Genomic DNA, 16,355 nt, shown 5'->3' with positions numbered 1-16,355 from the left:
AGAGAAAGCCGGTACATTAGAGTGAGCGAGAGCAGGCTCGAAGGCAATGTGTTCCTGTGGTATAGCGGGTCCATAGCTCACCTTCAAAAGGCCATTTTTAATTAGGCGACTGACAGTAGTGGAGTCAGGCACAGAGAAGGTCAGCTGCAGAGAGAGCGTCTCGACTGTTGCAGGGCCTGAAGCAGGTGAGACGCTAATGAAAAAGAGGCACAGGGCTTATTGGTTTTTAAAGACTGCTTCCTTCATTGTGTTTTAACTTCAGTTTTAAAGGATTGCGCGGCTGTCTCTTGCGCTGCCTGTGTGTGCCTCTGTCTCTCTGTGGCGCTGCCTCTGTGTGTGTGTGCGCAGCTCTCTCTCGCGCTGCCTCTGTGTGTGTGCGCAGCTCTCTCTCGCGCGCTGCCTGTGTGTGCGCTTGTCTCTCTCTGGCGTTGCCTCTGTGTGTGTGCGCACGCGTCTCTCTCTTTTGGGCTGCCTGTTTATGCCTCTGTCTCTCTCTGGAGTTGGCTCTGTGTGTGCGTGTGTGTGTGCGCGCGTGTGTGCGCGCGTGTGTGTGTGTGTGTGTGTGTGTGTGCGCCTCTGTCTCTCTGGCGCTGCCTCTGTGTGTGCCTCTGTCGCTGCCTGTGTGTGCGCGCGGTTCTCTCTCTCGCGCTGTCTGTGTGTGCCTCTGTCTCTCTCTGGCGCTGCCTCTGTGTGAACCAAGATTCCACTGAGGTTGACTAATGAAAAGTCAACGTGGCTCAGAGCTGCAAGTGGACTGTGGCACAGACAAACAGAAATGACGGCATGTTTTTCGAGGCGTCGCGTCTGAGTTGGTGGACGTGACTGTGATTTTTTTGTCATATCCAATGGTCTAAGAGTTGGTGGGCGTGGCTCCTTCCTGCGTGTGCCATTGGCGTCTTACTTGTCGGCGGTTTAGTGAATCCACGCCCCTTCCGGCGTGCTTTCCATGGTTGGCTACTTGTCTTCTGGCTTAGTGAATTATATATATAGATATGAAAATTTCTGAGTGATCCCAACTTTTGAATGGTAGTCTATTCACTATGTTGACTGAAAACACACAACATACAGTATGAGGTACAAAGAATTTAATCACTGCCAACATTAGCACTTTGAGTACTGAGAAAAGTGCTATATAAATGTAATGAATTATTATTATTATGAATCACCAGACCACTTTTAAGAACCCTAATCTGTTAAAGTTTGAGTTTAAAGGCTGTAGAGGTGCCGTTGTGGCTTTTTATATTTATTCAAGACGTTAGATACAACAATAAAAATAACTTTTTAGTTTTGTTTTATATTTTTATCAAAAAGCTAGAAGAGAAAATAATGTATTTGAATTAGTATATGTAAAATTTTAACACATTATATTACAATTTACTTTGATTGGAGTCTGTACTTTTTTACACTGACTCCAACTCTAGTAATCCAGCAGTTGCTTCCGACTCCACAGCCCTGGTCATCTACACAAGTGCTAAAGGGAGCCTGCACTGCATATATTTTTCTAAGTTTTGTTGTTGAAGCATCATGGGAAATATTTTTTCAAAGGGAATAATCAGCAGTAAATAACAGGTTATTTATAACAATCAGCTGATACCAAGAGTGGACCAATACAATCATGCATTTTAAGCTTACTGGCCTACAGTTTCTTAGATCAGTCTGATGACCCTTATAATATAAATAGGTAATATTTACTACCTTGTAGTCTTTAGGAATTTCCCCAGGTTACAGAGATTATGCGAAAAATATGCTTTAAGGGGTTAATATGTACTCACTAACTTCCTTAAGTACTCAAGTATTAAGTGTTTTCTGGCCCTGGTGATTTCCTAGATTTAATCTAAGCAGTACTTCTCCCTCTACAGTATGCACATTACTAAATACCTTCATAATAGTTCATGTTATTTCTGGGAGGTTATCAACTTCTTCACATATATAAACTTTATTAAAAATGAATATGCAAAGAATTTAATGTCTTTCTCTGTATATTCTAGCTTCTCATACCACTCCTAATACTCTTCGTCTCCTGTTTGACCATTCTTTCACTACTAAAATAATAAATAATTTTTCTGCAGTATTTCTCTCCAACTGCCTTTTACCTTCCCTAATATACTTTTTAATGATTGCTCTCATACGCCCTACTGTTCGTGTCCAGAGTTATAAGGCACACTTATATAGCTGTGGGGTTTTTTTTTAAGCCCCTTATTTAATCACCAAGGAGTTCTGTTTAATTCTTTACTGCTTCAAAAATTCTGAATAAACTTGCTCTGCATTACATGTTAAACACTTTTATAACTGTATTTTAATAATACATCTTTAATAAATAACATGTATAATGGTAGTCCTATAAAAAGGTATTCAACAGTATGTTGATCAGTTAATTTCCTATACTTTCCTGTCCCATTCATGAATGCAGAGCAATGCAACTCTAAATTTCTTTGTGATTTAAGACAAGCTAATTAAACATGACTTAAACTAAAACCTGGTTCCTGATTCTCGAATTGTCTAAAACAAAACTCGCTGTACTAGAACACAGATTGCTTATTAACCTAATTATTCTACATTATCTCTCTGTAAAATTAAATGGGAAATGGAAAAATTATTTTATTATGGATTTTTTGTTTTTAATTTTGATCCTATATGGAGTTAGTCAAGAGTATTACCTTAAGAATGAATAATACTTTAATTATGCATGGTTTTTTTCTGTTCTTATAACTAAATGAATGAACCTGAGTTTCATACAGCTTTTTTTCTCTTTTTCCTCTAGAGAGGATAGGGACCACTTCAGACGAAAAGGGTTTCTTCCCCCTCCACATGTGAGAGAACGCTCACCAGGTAAAAGGGAACCTGCTTTCTTCCGAGAATCCCCAGGGAGTCATCGAGAATCCCCTCATAGCCATTCTGGATCTAGTGTCAGTAGTAGAAGCTATTCACCTGACAAAGTCAAGCCATATTCATATCAGGCTCTGTACAACAAATGTAAGTGTTAAAGTATATAATGAAGCCCTCATGTGATAAGGAATACGATTATCAAGTATGTAAAGGTATTTTATTGCCTTTGCTACATGTAATTGCTCTAAAATAAGAAAAAAACCAATGTATTGTTGTGTTTTTTTTATATAAGATATTTAAAAAGAAAAGGCATTCTTGCATGGCGATAAGGACGCCAAGCATTGAAGAGTCCGAAAACGTGAAAGCAAAAAAAAAGACACCCATAGTTGTATATCAGATGGAGTGGCTCACTCGCTTCTCCACCTCCAAAGTCCTATATTAAAGCACTCTCACACTTTTTTCATTTTGTTGTTCAGCACTGGCGTCTCTTCCTGGCATATCTTCCTTCTGCCAGCAAACTCTCCTGCAACTCCTCACTTTGGACTTGTGGACTGCAGTTACTTTAAAATCCAAGTTAGTCCAGAAATTCTTGTGGGTTCAGGGATAGGTCTATAAATTCTTTAGGTCACCAAGCCACAGTGCCCTCTGTAGGTTCTGATAATCCTGCACCTGTTTTGGAACCATGTGCTGGTTGTTTAACCACTAGGAGGCTTTCTGAAAAACCGTCCTCTTTCCTTAACATCCCCCATACAAGGAGAGGTGGGCATCCCTGGCCCTTGCTGGACCACCTGCCCTTGAGCCTCTTAAAGAGACAGGTCTTAACCCCCTCTCTGTGTGTTTCTTTTTCTTGAATCTTTCCTGGACCCTGAAACAATTGCAACAATTTTCTTACTGGCAACCCTTTGCCCACCTATCGTGATATACTTGTATATAACAAAATACAGTTGATTCCATTTGACAATAACTGGCTTTCTTTCTGTGTGGCAAAATTGCTGTCACAAACTTTAGTTTCATATGACAAATATTTTTTTTCTGTGACGAAGTAGACAGTTGTTGGATAAATACTGTGCGTACACTTAACTTTATAATTGTATTCTGGAACTCTGCTGTGCACTTCCTAGAAGACTATACAATGTTGTTGCTCATATGTGCAACCATGAGCCAACGTGTGGCTGGCAGAGTTGAGTCCATTTGTACAGAGGAAAATAATTGGGTAATACCGTAGATACTTGCGTATTAGTCGATATCGCAGATAAGTCGAGTTAATTTTTGAGCCGAAAATTACGAAATTTGTTATGACCCGCGTATAAGTCGAGGTAAAACTTGACAGCTATCAGAGATAGAGGGTGACAATCAGCTGTTAATGGCGACAAAACTCACTGTCCCGTCACAGGCATTCCCTCTGTGCTTGGAGAAATGCTAGACTCGTTGACTCAGCAACTAATCCTTGCGTGTGCGTGAGTTGCGAAATGTAAACAAAGGCAAGATGGCGTCGATATGTCACAAGGGAGCGAAGTGAGTGCAGAAAAGAAAACACTCTGCAGATGATGTTTTGCACATTATCGCTGAGTCGGACTCTGATTTTTCAGAATCGGATTTTATTGACAGTGATCAGGAATTGAGCAAGAGAATGAGAAGCCGGCATCAGCTGATCGGACACCAGCCGATGCCGCGCCAGCTGATCGGCTGCCAGCTGAATGCATTCGCGCAGCTGATGCACCTACGGCAAGGTTCATGTGGGAGGAATACCCAGACATTGATCCGTGGGAGCCGAACTGGCTACCGGACTTCACAAGACAGCATGGCTTCCTGTTGGACACGACAGATCACCCGCTGCTGGACTACTTCAGGCTGCTCTCTCCTGATGCTGCTTTTCAGCTACTGTCAGATGAGACAAACAGGTAGGCAGAGAAATTTTTTGAATCGCGGGCTGCGCTTGCATCGCATTGATAGCGTGTGTTGCCTTGGTTCTTTTGATTCCAAATCTGGTTGCACGTGGCAGCTAATGGTATGTTTGTTATCCAAAACCTGCAAAAGCTAATGCTCAAATTCAAGTATAAAGAATTATTTAATGAAATTAGAAAAAAACTAGCTAATTAGCAATAGTATTGCTGGCTTATAATTATTTCAAAGACCATGGGAAATGGCAGATGACTGGTGACTTAACACCGTGAAGCGTTGAGTGTACAATGTCATTACCCAAATTCTATGGACAATTGTGTTGCCCCGCGGATAAGTCGACCCTGTTTTTTTTGAATGAATTTTAAGGCATACATTTTTCGACTTATACGCAAGTATCTACGGTAATGTTCTAAAAATTGCCAAAATCAGCCACTAGAGGCCATAAAAGCCATATGCCTTTTGTTTATTTACCACATACAGCCCTGCAAAACATAGAATGATACACTCAGCATAGATCAGTGAAAAAAGTGATGATGGAGCTGCAGATGTTCAAGTCTCTACGTCGTTTGCCTTACTATACTGATGTTACAACCAATAAATTGCCATAACTAGCAATAAGTAAAATGTTAGAATCTTCTTGGCATGTCATGTAGTGCTTTTTTTTTTTTTTTTTTTTTTAAGTCATGCTTCATGCGGCTTGCACGTAGTTGTTTTATTTCCAATCTGTGCATATTGTTTGCACTTTTTTCTTACATCAATAAAATAGAAACGCTTTGTAAATAGTAATAAGTTATTTGCTATTATTTCACAGGGTATTGTATATGTTCTGACTCTTAGAGGGACCTTTTAAGTTTTGTTTTGATCAGCATGTTTCCATGTGGCTAATTCATGTGCATTTGGTCCTCACTACCTTCCCTTAGACAGGTTTTTTTTTTTTTATTTTAATTATTAATTTTATTGTAGGAAGAAATATCTATGGGTAAGTAATAAATGGAGAAGGGAAGTAAATGCGGTAATAGTTACTTTTCTTATTCTAAAATAATATTGATTAGATCCTGAAAAAATTCTGTACAGATCCTCTAACTGAGAATTTGATTTTTTCCAGTTTCAAATGATATAAAACATCGGTTTCCTACTGACTTATCAGATGAGAGTTAGGATTCTTCCAATTTAACAAAATAAGTCTGTGTGCCAAAAGTGTAGTGAATGCAATCACCATTTGCTTGTCCTTCTCCACTTCACGTCCGTCTGGAAGAACACCGAACACAGCTGTTAGTGGCTTAGGAGGGATTGTGACCCCAAGGCTGTCTGAAAGGCACTCAGTTCATACAGCTTAAAACCTTCACATCCCAACCCACCGCTGTTACTTCTGGTGTGCCCCAGGGCTCTGTCCTGGGGCCTCTTTTTTTATTATTTACCTTCTTCCCCTTGGCAATATTTTTCACAAATATAACATTAATTTTCACTGTTATGCTGATGACACCCAGCTCTACCTTGCTGGTAAACCCACCTCCTCTTTTCCACCACCCTCGCTTATTGACTGCATTGCTGAAATTAAATCCTGGTTTTCTTTGAATTTTCTTAAATTAAACAGTGACAAAACTGAGGTTCTCCTCATTGGTTCAAAATCATCATTATCCAAAACCAATAATCTTTCTCTTATTATTGATAACTCTGTTGTTTCCCCATCATCTCAAGTCAAGAGTCTGGGTGTCATCCTCGACAGTACTCTATCTTTCCAATGTCACATTAATAACATCACCCGGTCTGCTTACTTCCACCTACGTAATATTAATCGCATTCGCCCCTCCCTCACTCCTCATACCACTGCCATTCTTGTTCATAGTCTTGTCACTTCTCGGCTGGACTACTGCAATTCACTCCTCTTTGGTCTCCCTAATAAATCTCTTCATAAGCTTCAGTTAGTCCAGAATTCTGCAGCACGTATCATCACTCAAACCCCATCTATTCACCATATTACTCCGGTCTTGCAGCAGCTTCATTGGCTCCCGATCAAGTTTCGTATTGATTTTAAGATTCTACTATTAACATTTAAGGCCATCCATAACCTCGCCCCTCCATATCTGTCTGACCTTCTTCATGTTGCCATTCCATTCCGTAACCTTAGATCCTCTTCCTCCACCCATCTGACTGTCCCTCCCGCCCATCTAACCACCATGGGGAGCAGAGCTTTCAGCCGTTCTGCTCCCAAGCTCTGGAATTCATTACCTGCTGATCTCCGAAATATCAAATCATATTCATCCTTCAAATGTAAACTTAAAACACATCTGTTTAAAATGGCTTTTTCTTTTTCCTCCTGATTATAGTGGTTTTGTTTGGTTTTAATTTCTAGATTTTCTGATGTTTTAAGTTTTTTATAATTGTGTCTTTTATTTAATTATTTATTTATTTATTGTTTGTTCGGTGTCCTTGAGTTCTCTGAAAGGCGCCTTGTATAAATAAAATGTATTATTATTATTATTAAAAATTTTGTGTCCAAAATTATGTTAGTTTGGTGCAGGCCCAAAACATGTGACCCAGTGAGGCAGGAGCTTGGTTGTAGCGTTCGCAGGTTGGATCTTGCCCTGGAAACATTTTGGACAGTTTTAAGCGAGACAGATGAGCTCGATATATAATTTTTAGTTGAATAATTCTATGCTTTGCGCATATGGAGCTTGAGTGAATTCTCTGCTTTGCTACCTTCCACTCCTTCTGATATATTGATTAAGAGATCTTCTTCCCAATGTCCTCTTGGGTCTTTGAAAGGTAGGGACTCTAATAAGATTTTATATAATGCGGAAATGGTGTTTAATTCCTCGAAACTGAGCAGTATTTTTTCCAGCATGGTGGAGGGTATGAGGTGAGGAAAATCGGGCAGTTTCTGTTTAAGAAAATTTCTAATTTGAAGATAGTGACAGGTTTTGCAAGTTGCCTCCCAGGTGAAACAAGGGTGATCAGTAATGCAGGTTGGGTATCCCCCTTTGTGAAGAAAGCGAAAGCTCACTTAGAAATGGGGAAACATATTGCGCAATACTGTTGATTGGTTAAGCGACCCACTTGTGAAACAGGGATGGCAAGCCACGACCCAATGGTTGAAAAACACTGCCTTTTACATGGCGCCTACATGCAAATGCCAAGACAAAACTCAAAAGATCAGTTTGTGCTACTGTGTACAGGCAGTTAAAGTATGCACACCAGTGAGGCACACCAGATCCACAGAACTTCAGTTGCAGTGACTTACTGTGTATACTTTGTGACCAACATATTGCTAAACTGACATACAATCCGGTGGCCAGCCCCAAATAAAACCAAATGTTGGCACATGACTGTATATTCATTTTTAAAATACTGAACATACACACATTATTCTCAAATGGTGTAATCAAATTTAGGGTCTTGGGGCACTGCAACCTTTCCCATAAGCAGTTGGCACAAAACGGCCAAAAAAAAAAGAAAAAACAACAACACACACCCACACCCATTCACCCCATGGCCAAGCTGAAGTGGCAACTTCACATAACCTTGGGGAGTAAATTCAAAGTACCCAGAGGAGAGGCTCACTTCAGGCATAGAGAAAATATGCAAACTACACAAAGGTAATGACTGAGTGCAGAAATCAAACTGGTGTAAGTTATTTGCCCTTTCAAATAGTGGCACAAAGAAGTATTCAATTCCTTTGAAAGTCACTATAATTTTCTGCATGACAAAAGATTTGTACACATATTTATCCATTCAGAATTTTAATGTGAAGTTTTATGCTGTAACAATACATTTTCAAAGTCAAAGTAAACAATTCTCTGTAGATATTTAATTGAAAAAGAAAAACTCAAAACTTGCTGTTTAGTAGTTACTAAAGAAGACTTTTGCTTTTCATCTTTATATGATCCAAAGTCCACAGAAAGCCTAACCCAGCAATAAGTTCACAAAAAGAAAATCAATGTCCCGCAATTGTCCAGTTAGTGCATATCCCTGCAACAAAGATGTGTGAAAGAAATTGCAAAATGTATGTTTGCTAAGTTGAGAAAAACCTATTCAAAAGGACTTACTGCTGCAGTAGTGGTAACATGACAGTGTGTGAGATGAGATTGAGTTAAATGATTTTGTGCAAATAATCCCCCAAAAAGAAAGTCATGTTTGATATACAGCATGTGCTCAATAATGAAAACAAATGCATGAAAATGTCTTCTGCAACCGCACAACATCTGTGGAACTTAAAAATAATCTCTCTATTATAAAAAAAATCTTGGGACGAGACAAGACTTTTTTCCTGTAATGAGTCGAATAGTGTTTGAGGATGTCTGGGGGAGAAGTGAGACAAAAGGACAGCTGTTGTATGCAAACAAATGGAAAATAATACTCGGTGAAATAACGGAACAGCGAAAAGAGATCAAATAGTGTTTGAGGATGTCAGGGGGAGAAGAGAGACAAGGCAATGAGACAAAAGGACAGCTGCTTTACAGGCTTTTAAATGTTGGAAACGCTGCACAAAATGCAGATCACGCATCAAGCCATCAGGATCGAGCAAAGAGGAGGTAAAAAAAACAACTGCTATTTGTTTCCCATTGTATCACCGTTTAAGAGGGGTTTCGGAGGAGCGACCGTGTCTCCTTGGGTGTGTTCAACCCCCTTCTTCAAAATGGCGCGTACGCGTAGCGCTATGGGGGGTTGCGGGAAGAGGAGGGGTAGGTGAGGGAAGTACAGATCACGTGGCATGACAGCAGCAGATAGCCAGCAGCTGATCGAGCAAAGAGAAGGTTATAAAAAAATTTATTGGTTGCCCATTGTATCACCGTTTAAGAGGGGTTTTGAAGGAGCGGCCACATCTCCTTGGGGTGTGTTCAGCCCCCTTTTTCACAACGGCGCGTAGCGTTGGGGGGGGTGCGGGTAATGGGGAACGGTTGGCGAGCAAAGTGAGCAGGGGGCAAAGTCCCCTAGTCCTTCTTATTACCAGACCATTACTTTACATATTGAGTATGCATGTCACCATAATGCAGTTTGTGCACTTTCTTTGAAAACAGTCATTTGGTATAAATACTTGCTATGAATACTCGCCTGTTCCTCGGTATTCCCCTTGATATTTTGTCATTTCTCCACAATGACCTTAGTGGTAGGTCATATTTTTTTAGGAGTTATTTATTACAAATTGGAGTGGAAAATTTAATTTATCTCTGTTACGTCAGCACTGCAATCTGCTCAACAATGTTCCCCATCCTTCTTTAAGGTGTACTCTGCTAACCCCTTAATGTAGTCCTAATCTCACATCTGAGTCAAGTCTTGTAACAAATTTGGATTACATTTGAATATTCTTCCTTTCTCTCATCAGCCAATTTCATATATACATGATTAAATGTTATTAAGGGGTATTTCATATGTATTATTTTTTTTAAACTGGTCTTTCAAGGACCTGGCACTAATCTTCTTCTAAAACTTTCAACAATACATATAAATGGCTCTGCTACTACTAAGTTGTAGAATATTTTTAGGGCCTTAAATATTTGCTTCATACAAATAAAAATTTGCAACTGTCCATTCATTGAAAAATATGTATCCTACATAGTCAAAACTGATGGTGGCGAGTCTATAATAGATTGTAAGACATTCTTTCTGATGTTGACTTTTGAAGTTCTTATGTATGCTGTTTCAATCAAATTAATACTATTTACTGAAATAAATTAAATGTTGCAATGTTGCTCTAATTTAGATATCACTAAAAATTACTAGTTTTTTTAAATAGGTATTAATTTTACTGGTGAAGAGATTGCATTTTGCCTGTATAAAAGATCTTTGTACATTTCTGTTTTGATTTTTCGCAAAGCATTTTCTAAAGTTTATTCAGTACCATTGCCTTATATTTAAACATAACAGCAAGTAGCTGGCAAAAGTAGTGCATATGTATGTAAGTACATATGTAAGTTGGCTTTAATCCTTTTTATTAAAGTAATTGTATTTGTTCTAGTTATCCAGTGATGTATTTTTTAATTTGAATTGTTTACAGTACCAATTATTTATGTTTATCAGTCATCCATGCATTTCTGTATCTCTTTAAATGTTTTTTTCCAATTGAACAGACCACTGAAGATCTGACATTTTTTTATTTTAAAAACTAGAGTTGCTTCATGATTTATTGGCATAAAGTTAAAATTGCTATATGTTTAAACAGAGAAATTGCAAAAAGGAATTAACCTTGGCTGCCAATTCCATATTGTGGCACATGCCTCTAGAGCTAGAATTTAAGGTTTGAGAAAAGAAAAGTATATAGATCCTGGAATAGTTAGTGTCAAGCATCTGGTTTTGTGCACAAGGCACATATTTGTAGAGGAAGTTTAGTTTGTTGGAACATGTTAATTACACCCAGTCAGGTTAGAAAAAGGATATCCTTGATTTATATAGGTGATTTTAATACAAGCCCTGACCTTTCCCTTCTCAGAAAATCAGCATGGTTTCAGAACGTGCAGATGTCTTAAAGAGATCAAACTCTTAACCCTTCATTACTAAGCCTGCCGGTTTTTTGGTCATTCATGTCTGACAGGGTGTTAGTAGAAAACTCCATAAATGCTCCATTTTGTTAACTGATTTATATTATTTTCCTGGCAAACTAGCACTAAAAATGCATATATATTTGTTCTGCTGGTCAGATTATATTCTGAAGGTGTTATACTACTGTTTTTGGCAAGAAATCCTATATGGACGCTTTACCACAAGGACACTATTTTTATTTTTCCTTGAGGACAGTACATGATACATTATAATCTACCTTCAAAATAATAAATGCCCTCCAGCAGTATGCTCTGCAACATAAAAATGAACATTTTAACAGAAAGAGTAAAAGCAGATAGACCTTCTTGCTGGGCAATGAATAAGATAAAAGCTTTCTATAGAAAAATATTATTAGCTTTTAAGTTTGTATGGAAATAAGTATTTTGACAGATTACTGTAATATTAGAGCTAAGTGCTGAAGTAAGACAATTCTTATAAATCAAATAGGAGGAAATAGGGTCTACAAAAACACAAAGATCAAATGCTGTTAGTCCAACAGAGGCTATATTAGCAAATGAATGCAGTAATTACAAAGGTAGCTATTGCCTATCAGGCACATGTCTTATTTTTGATAAGAACCTGTAGACGTTAAGAATGTACCTTTTAAAAGGAAATTTCTGCCAGTTAAATGACCATATACATGTAAGAATAATTCAGTGAATTGTCTGTTCTTCTAAGATTGCACATTAATTCCTGTTTATATGCTGTTTGCTGAACTACTCATTATCCACCATTCTGTTAAGAATCGGCTTCCCTATATATTTTGATCAAATTGGTTTTTTGTTTTAGAATTTGGGTTATGAATGTTTATGGGCAAAATATTTTTGTCTTTCAGTTTTTTGTACTTACAGAGAAAAGTTTTATGAGCTTACCGAGTTCATTATTTTTACATGAAGCATTCACAACTGATTTCTAACAGCTATTTAAATGATATTGTAACCAAATATATGAAAATGCATATTCAGCAAATAAACTATTAAAACCTACTAAAAGCTTTAGTTTTGTATACAATTTTAGCTTTCACATAAAATAATACTTTTTGGCAGAGCAACAGTTAATGTTCTTGTACTTTTTTATGTTGTGTATTTGTTTCAAATACATTACTTAAGTTTCCCCTTTTATTGCAATAATGCATTTTACTTTTTAGAAGGGCAGTGTTTTCTTTCATTAGTTTCATATTACTCCATAGTTTTTCCATTTAGTGGAATAATTTCAACTTTATACTTACCATTTCACTATACCCTTGTAACCATTATGTGGTGGCACTTAAATAGCCCCAAATCACAGACACAGCATTACCCAACACAATTCCAGGTTCAAATAAATTATTTTTATTTAACAAAATACCCTGAACACCAGCAAAATACACCATTCACAATTTTTCTCTCTTTCTCTTCCAAGAATGTTGCCCTCTGCCTCCTGACTCTAACTTGATTTGAGTGAGCGCTGTTTTAAACTAGACTTGGAAACTGCTTCCAGTCTTTTGTCCACATTGTCTGGAGCATTTCCAGGTCATGCAGAACCCAGGGCAGTCCTCACCTGGCAGCACCTTCTGGCCAGGTTGAATGTTCCCGACAGGACTGCATTTTCAGACTTCAATTCTCCTGCCAGGTGTCTTAATCTGGTCTAGCCTTGGGGAACACTACCACCTGTCACGTGGGAGAATGAACTACTCCCAGTAAGCCTGCTTTCTTAGTCCATTCATTATGGCCTCCTTGCTGAGTATGAATCCATCTTTTATCCTGGCCATGATGCCTGTCCTTCCTCCCTGGCACCTTCACCCTTAATACTTAATGGTACTTTGCCATCTTTTTGGGTCTCCCCTACATTTGCATACCCTTCTTATATGGCTTTTTAACTTTTTTTTTAAATTTTAGTCACCCTTGTTTTTCAATATGCTGTTGTTCACATATTTTCCATTGTTGACCTGTTGACATTTTTCCATCATCCATATGATAAATATGGTAAAGCAACTGTCACTGGCCGTTTTAGTACCTAGGCAATAAATGTCTCATTCTGTAAAAACTGTATATCCATCCTCATGTCTCTGTTGTTTGATTCTCCCATTTGTACATTTTCAAATCTCATTTAGTATTCGTATGCTCTCGCTACTGATCAGTTTATATCTTTATATATTCAGTTACTGGTATTGTCGATGTTCCATCCATCCATCCATTTTCCAACCCGCTGCATCCGAACACAGGGTCACGGGGGTCTGCTGGAGCCAATCCCAGCCAACACAGGGCACAAGGCAGGAAACAATCCTGGGCAGGGTGCCAACCCACCGCAGGACACACACAAACACACCCACACACCAAGCACACACTAGGGCCAATTTAGAATCACCAATCCACCTAACCTGCATGTCTTTGGACTGTGGGAGGAAACCGGAGCGCCCGGAGGAAACCCACGCAGACACGGGGAGAACATGCAAACTCCATGCAGGGAGGACCCGGGAAGCGAACCCAGGTCCCCAGATCTCCCAACTGCGATGCAGCAGCGCTACCCACTGCGCCACCGTGCCGCCATTGTCGATGTTGCACCAAACAAATATTTAACTACTTTAGTTTACCCTTATTTGTTTAACTAGATGAATACTTAAGTTGTATTTTTTTTTAAACTGGTAACCTTTAGAGGGTAGGAAGCCAGTTTCTTTCTTCCTTCTTTTTTTCCCCTCATGTTGTTTTTCCCATCCAAGGTTGGTTCTTCTTTTCCTTCTGATGATGCTTGGAAATCTTCAGGCCCCTGCTATGCTCCACTGGATTAAGTAGGTTTGACGGTAGATTGACAGATGGATGTATAATTCTACTAAATATCTGGTGGCAAAAAAGGTGGCTGGTGCATCATCGTAGGCATGATGAGTACCTTTATTAAAGGCATCTTCCACTGCATTTCATATAGAAAAAGTATTCTTTAATTTTAGATTTCCCCCAGTTCTACACCTCCTTCACTCTTCCATATTTTATATCCAAAATAGTCAATGCTGATTTTACTTTTAGCATAGTCTGTGGTTTTTCACCTTGTTCTTCTCCAAAATAAACATTTATAATTTCCTTTTAAGCCCAACTAAAACAAATTCCTGAAACTCTGTAGAAAATGATTTTCGCTATTTATCAGTATAGGGCAGACTACATGCTACATTTAATGCACAGGGGCCTCAGTTGTATCACAGTAAAATCCATATTGTGCACTGAACAACACTTTCTCTAACTTTCTAGGAGCTACCTTCCTGACAAAACCTTCATAAGTGCAAAGCACAAAACTTTCCATGAAGTCAAAAATCTCAATAGAATAACATCTCGGGACTGGTAGGGATCAATTGTCTTGGCAGCACCTGTGGTCATGACTCCTCCGTGGAGAAAAACCCTAAGCAAAAGTTGGACCTGTGGTGGAACATTAATGTTATAACCACTGTTCGCTGTTAAACATACGAGTGCTTAGTCAAGTTTGGCAAGATGCCTGAATGATCCTCAAAATCAATATTCTCTGGACTTATTAATCAAAATTAGAAATATATGACCAATTTGACATCTGCTTTTCTGGAGAAAATTAACCCTACATTGCATAGTAAAAAACTCTAGAAAGTGTCATGATTTTGGGGAAGATTACTTTATTGGGACCTAGACAATTTCTTTTCATAGAAGTAACCATGAATTCTACTTTATATAAGATGATTTTTCAAAAGAATGTCAAGCTTGCTTCTGTGAACTGAAAATAAATTGATTTTGGGGAATGCAGCAAGACAATGACAATGCACTTTGGCATGTATGGCAACACTGTCAAAAGAGTAAAGAAATAGATTGTGTTTCTGAGTGACCCAGTTAAAGTCCTTTTTAGTATCACTCAGAAGCAACCTTGCTTCTTTTGCTTATAATTGTTTTCATGTTGGTCTAATGTATTAGAGGTAATATTGACATCAGAGATAATTTATAATTACTTTATCCCCCATTATTTAGTATTACCAATATGATGTTGGTTTTTCATGCACCTCTTACAGCTATCCAAAGAAGTGTTGCGATATTTTGCAATTACCAGCGCTCACTGCTCTATGTGAAATTTCACAGAGCACTTCCTTCCTTTTGTCCTACGTGGGACCTGCTGTACTAGGAACTTTTTCATTGACGAGACGTGTGGGTTACCATCTTGATCACTAACAAGTTTCAGCTAGTGTTGTCTTAGAGAAGATAGCATTGTAGTTAAACTAGTGTTGCTCTTGGTCACATTTTTAAAACTTGCTTTTTTAATTTAGTTTGCATTTAATTTATGTTGTGCTATACTCCAGTTTGTGTTTTTTTTTTTTTTTTTTTTTAAATGCAATATGGGCTGTTAAGGGCACTGAGCCACAGGAAAAGTATAAGCTCATATTGTATTTTGGGCTAACGTCTTTGTCTGTAAGAATCTTAAAGTGCATAATGGTTAAAGTAATGGTAGCAATTATACTCTAGGGCCAAATTAACATCTCCAGTCCAACTGACCGGCTTTTCTTTGGGAGAAAACTGGAGCACCCAGATGAAATCCACACAGACATAAGGAGGACATGCACATTCAATGCAGGGAGAACCTGTGATAAACCAATTTAGGGGTCTGCGGTGGTGTATGGTTTTACATTGAGAACACTGTGCTCTGATTCGGGGTGGTGTAAGTGTGCCCGGTAGCATGAGGGAGCAGCCTCAGGGTATTGATGAAGGAAATGGCAGAGTATCCCCTCACGTGCAGAAGCATATGTATGTATGTATGTATGTATGTATGTATGTATGTATGTATGTATGTATGTATGTACAGTATCTCACAATAGTGAGTACACCCCTCACATTTTTGTAAATATTTTATTATATCCTCACAGGTGGCGCAGTGGTAGTGCTGCTGCTTTGCAGTAAGGAGACTGTGGAAGATTGTGGGTTCGCTTCCCGGTTCCTCCCTGTGTGGATAGCGCTTTGAGTACTGAGAAAAGCGCTATATAAATGTAATGAATTATTATTATATATTTTCATGAGATAACACTGAAGATATGACACTTTGATACAATGTAAAGTAGTCAGCGTACAGCTTGTATAACAGTGTAAATTTGCTGTCCCCTCAAAATAACTCAA

At 38.5% G+C, this 16,355-nt stretch overlaps 1 protein-coding gene across 2 annotated transcripts in view; it reads left to right on the top strand.

Annotated features, from left to right (window-relative positions):
* The window catches only part of pphln1 (periphilin 1), a 123,512-nt gene that overhangs the window by 69,373 nt on the left and 37,784 nt on the right, over positions 1-16,355 (top strand). For both annotated transcript variants that reach the window (XM_051919691.1, XM_028810813.2), the window contains exon 5: positions 2,762-2,829. In XM_051919691.1, the coding sequence (XP_051775651.1) occupies positions 2,762-2,829 (68 nt within the window). The remainder of the gene's footprint in view (positions 1-2,761; positions 2,830-16,355) is intronic.

Source organism: Erpetoichthys calabaricus, chromosome 1 (genome assembly GCF_900747795.2).
Source record: "Erpetoichthys calabaricus chromosome 1, fErpCal1.3, whole genome shotgun sequence".
In the NCBI taxonomy this organism is placed as follows: domain Eukaryota; kingdom Metazoa; phylum Chordata; class Cladistia; order Polypteriformes; family Polypteridae; genus Erpetoichthys; species Erpetoichthys calabaricus.
The sequence above is the reverse complement of the archived record's forward strand: the minus strand, read 5'-3'. Positions and strand labels throughout refer to the sequence as shown.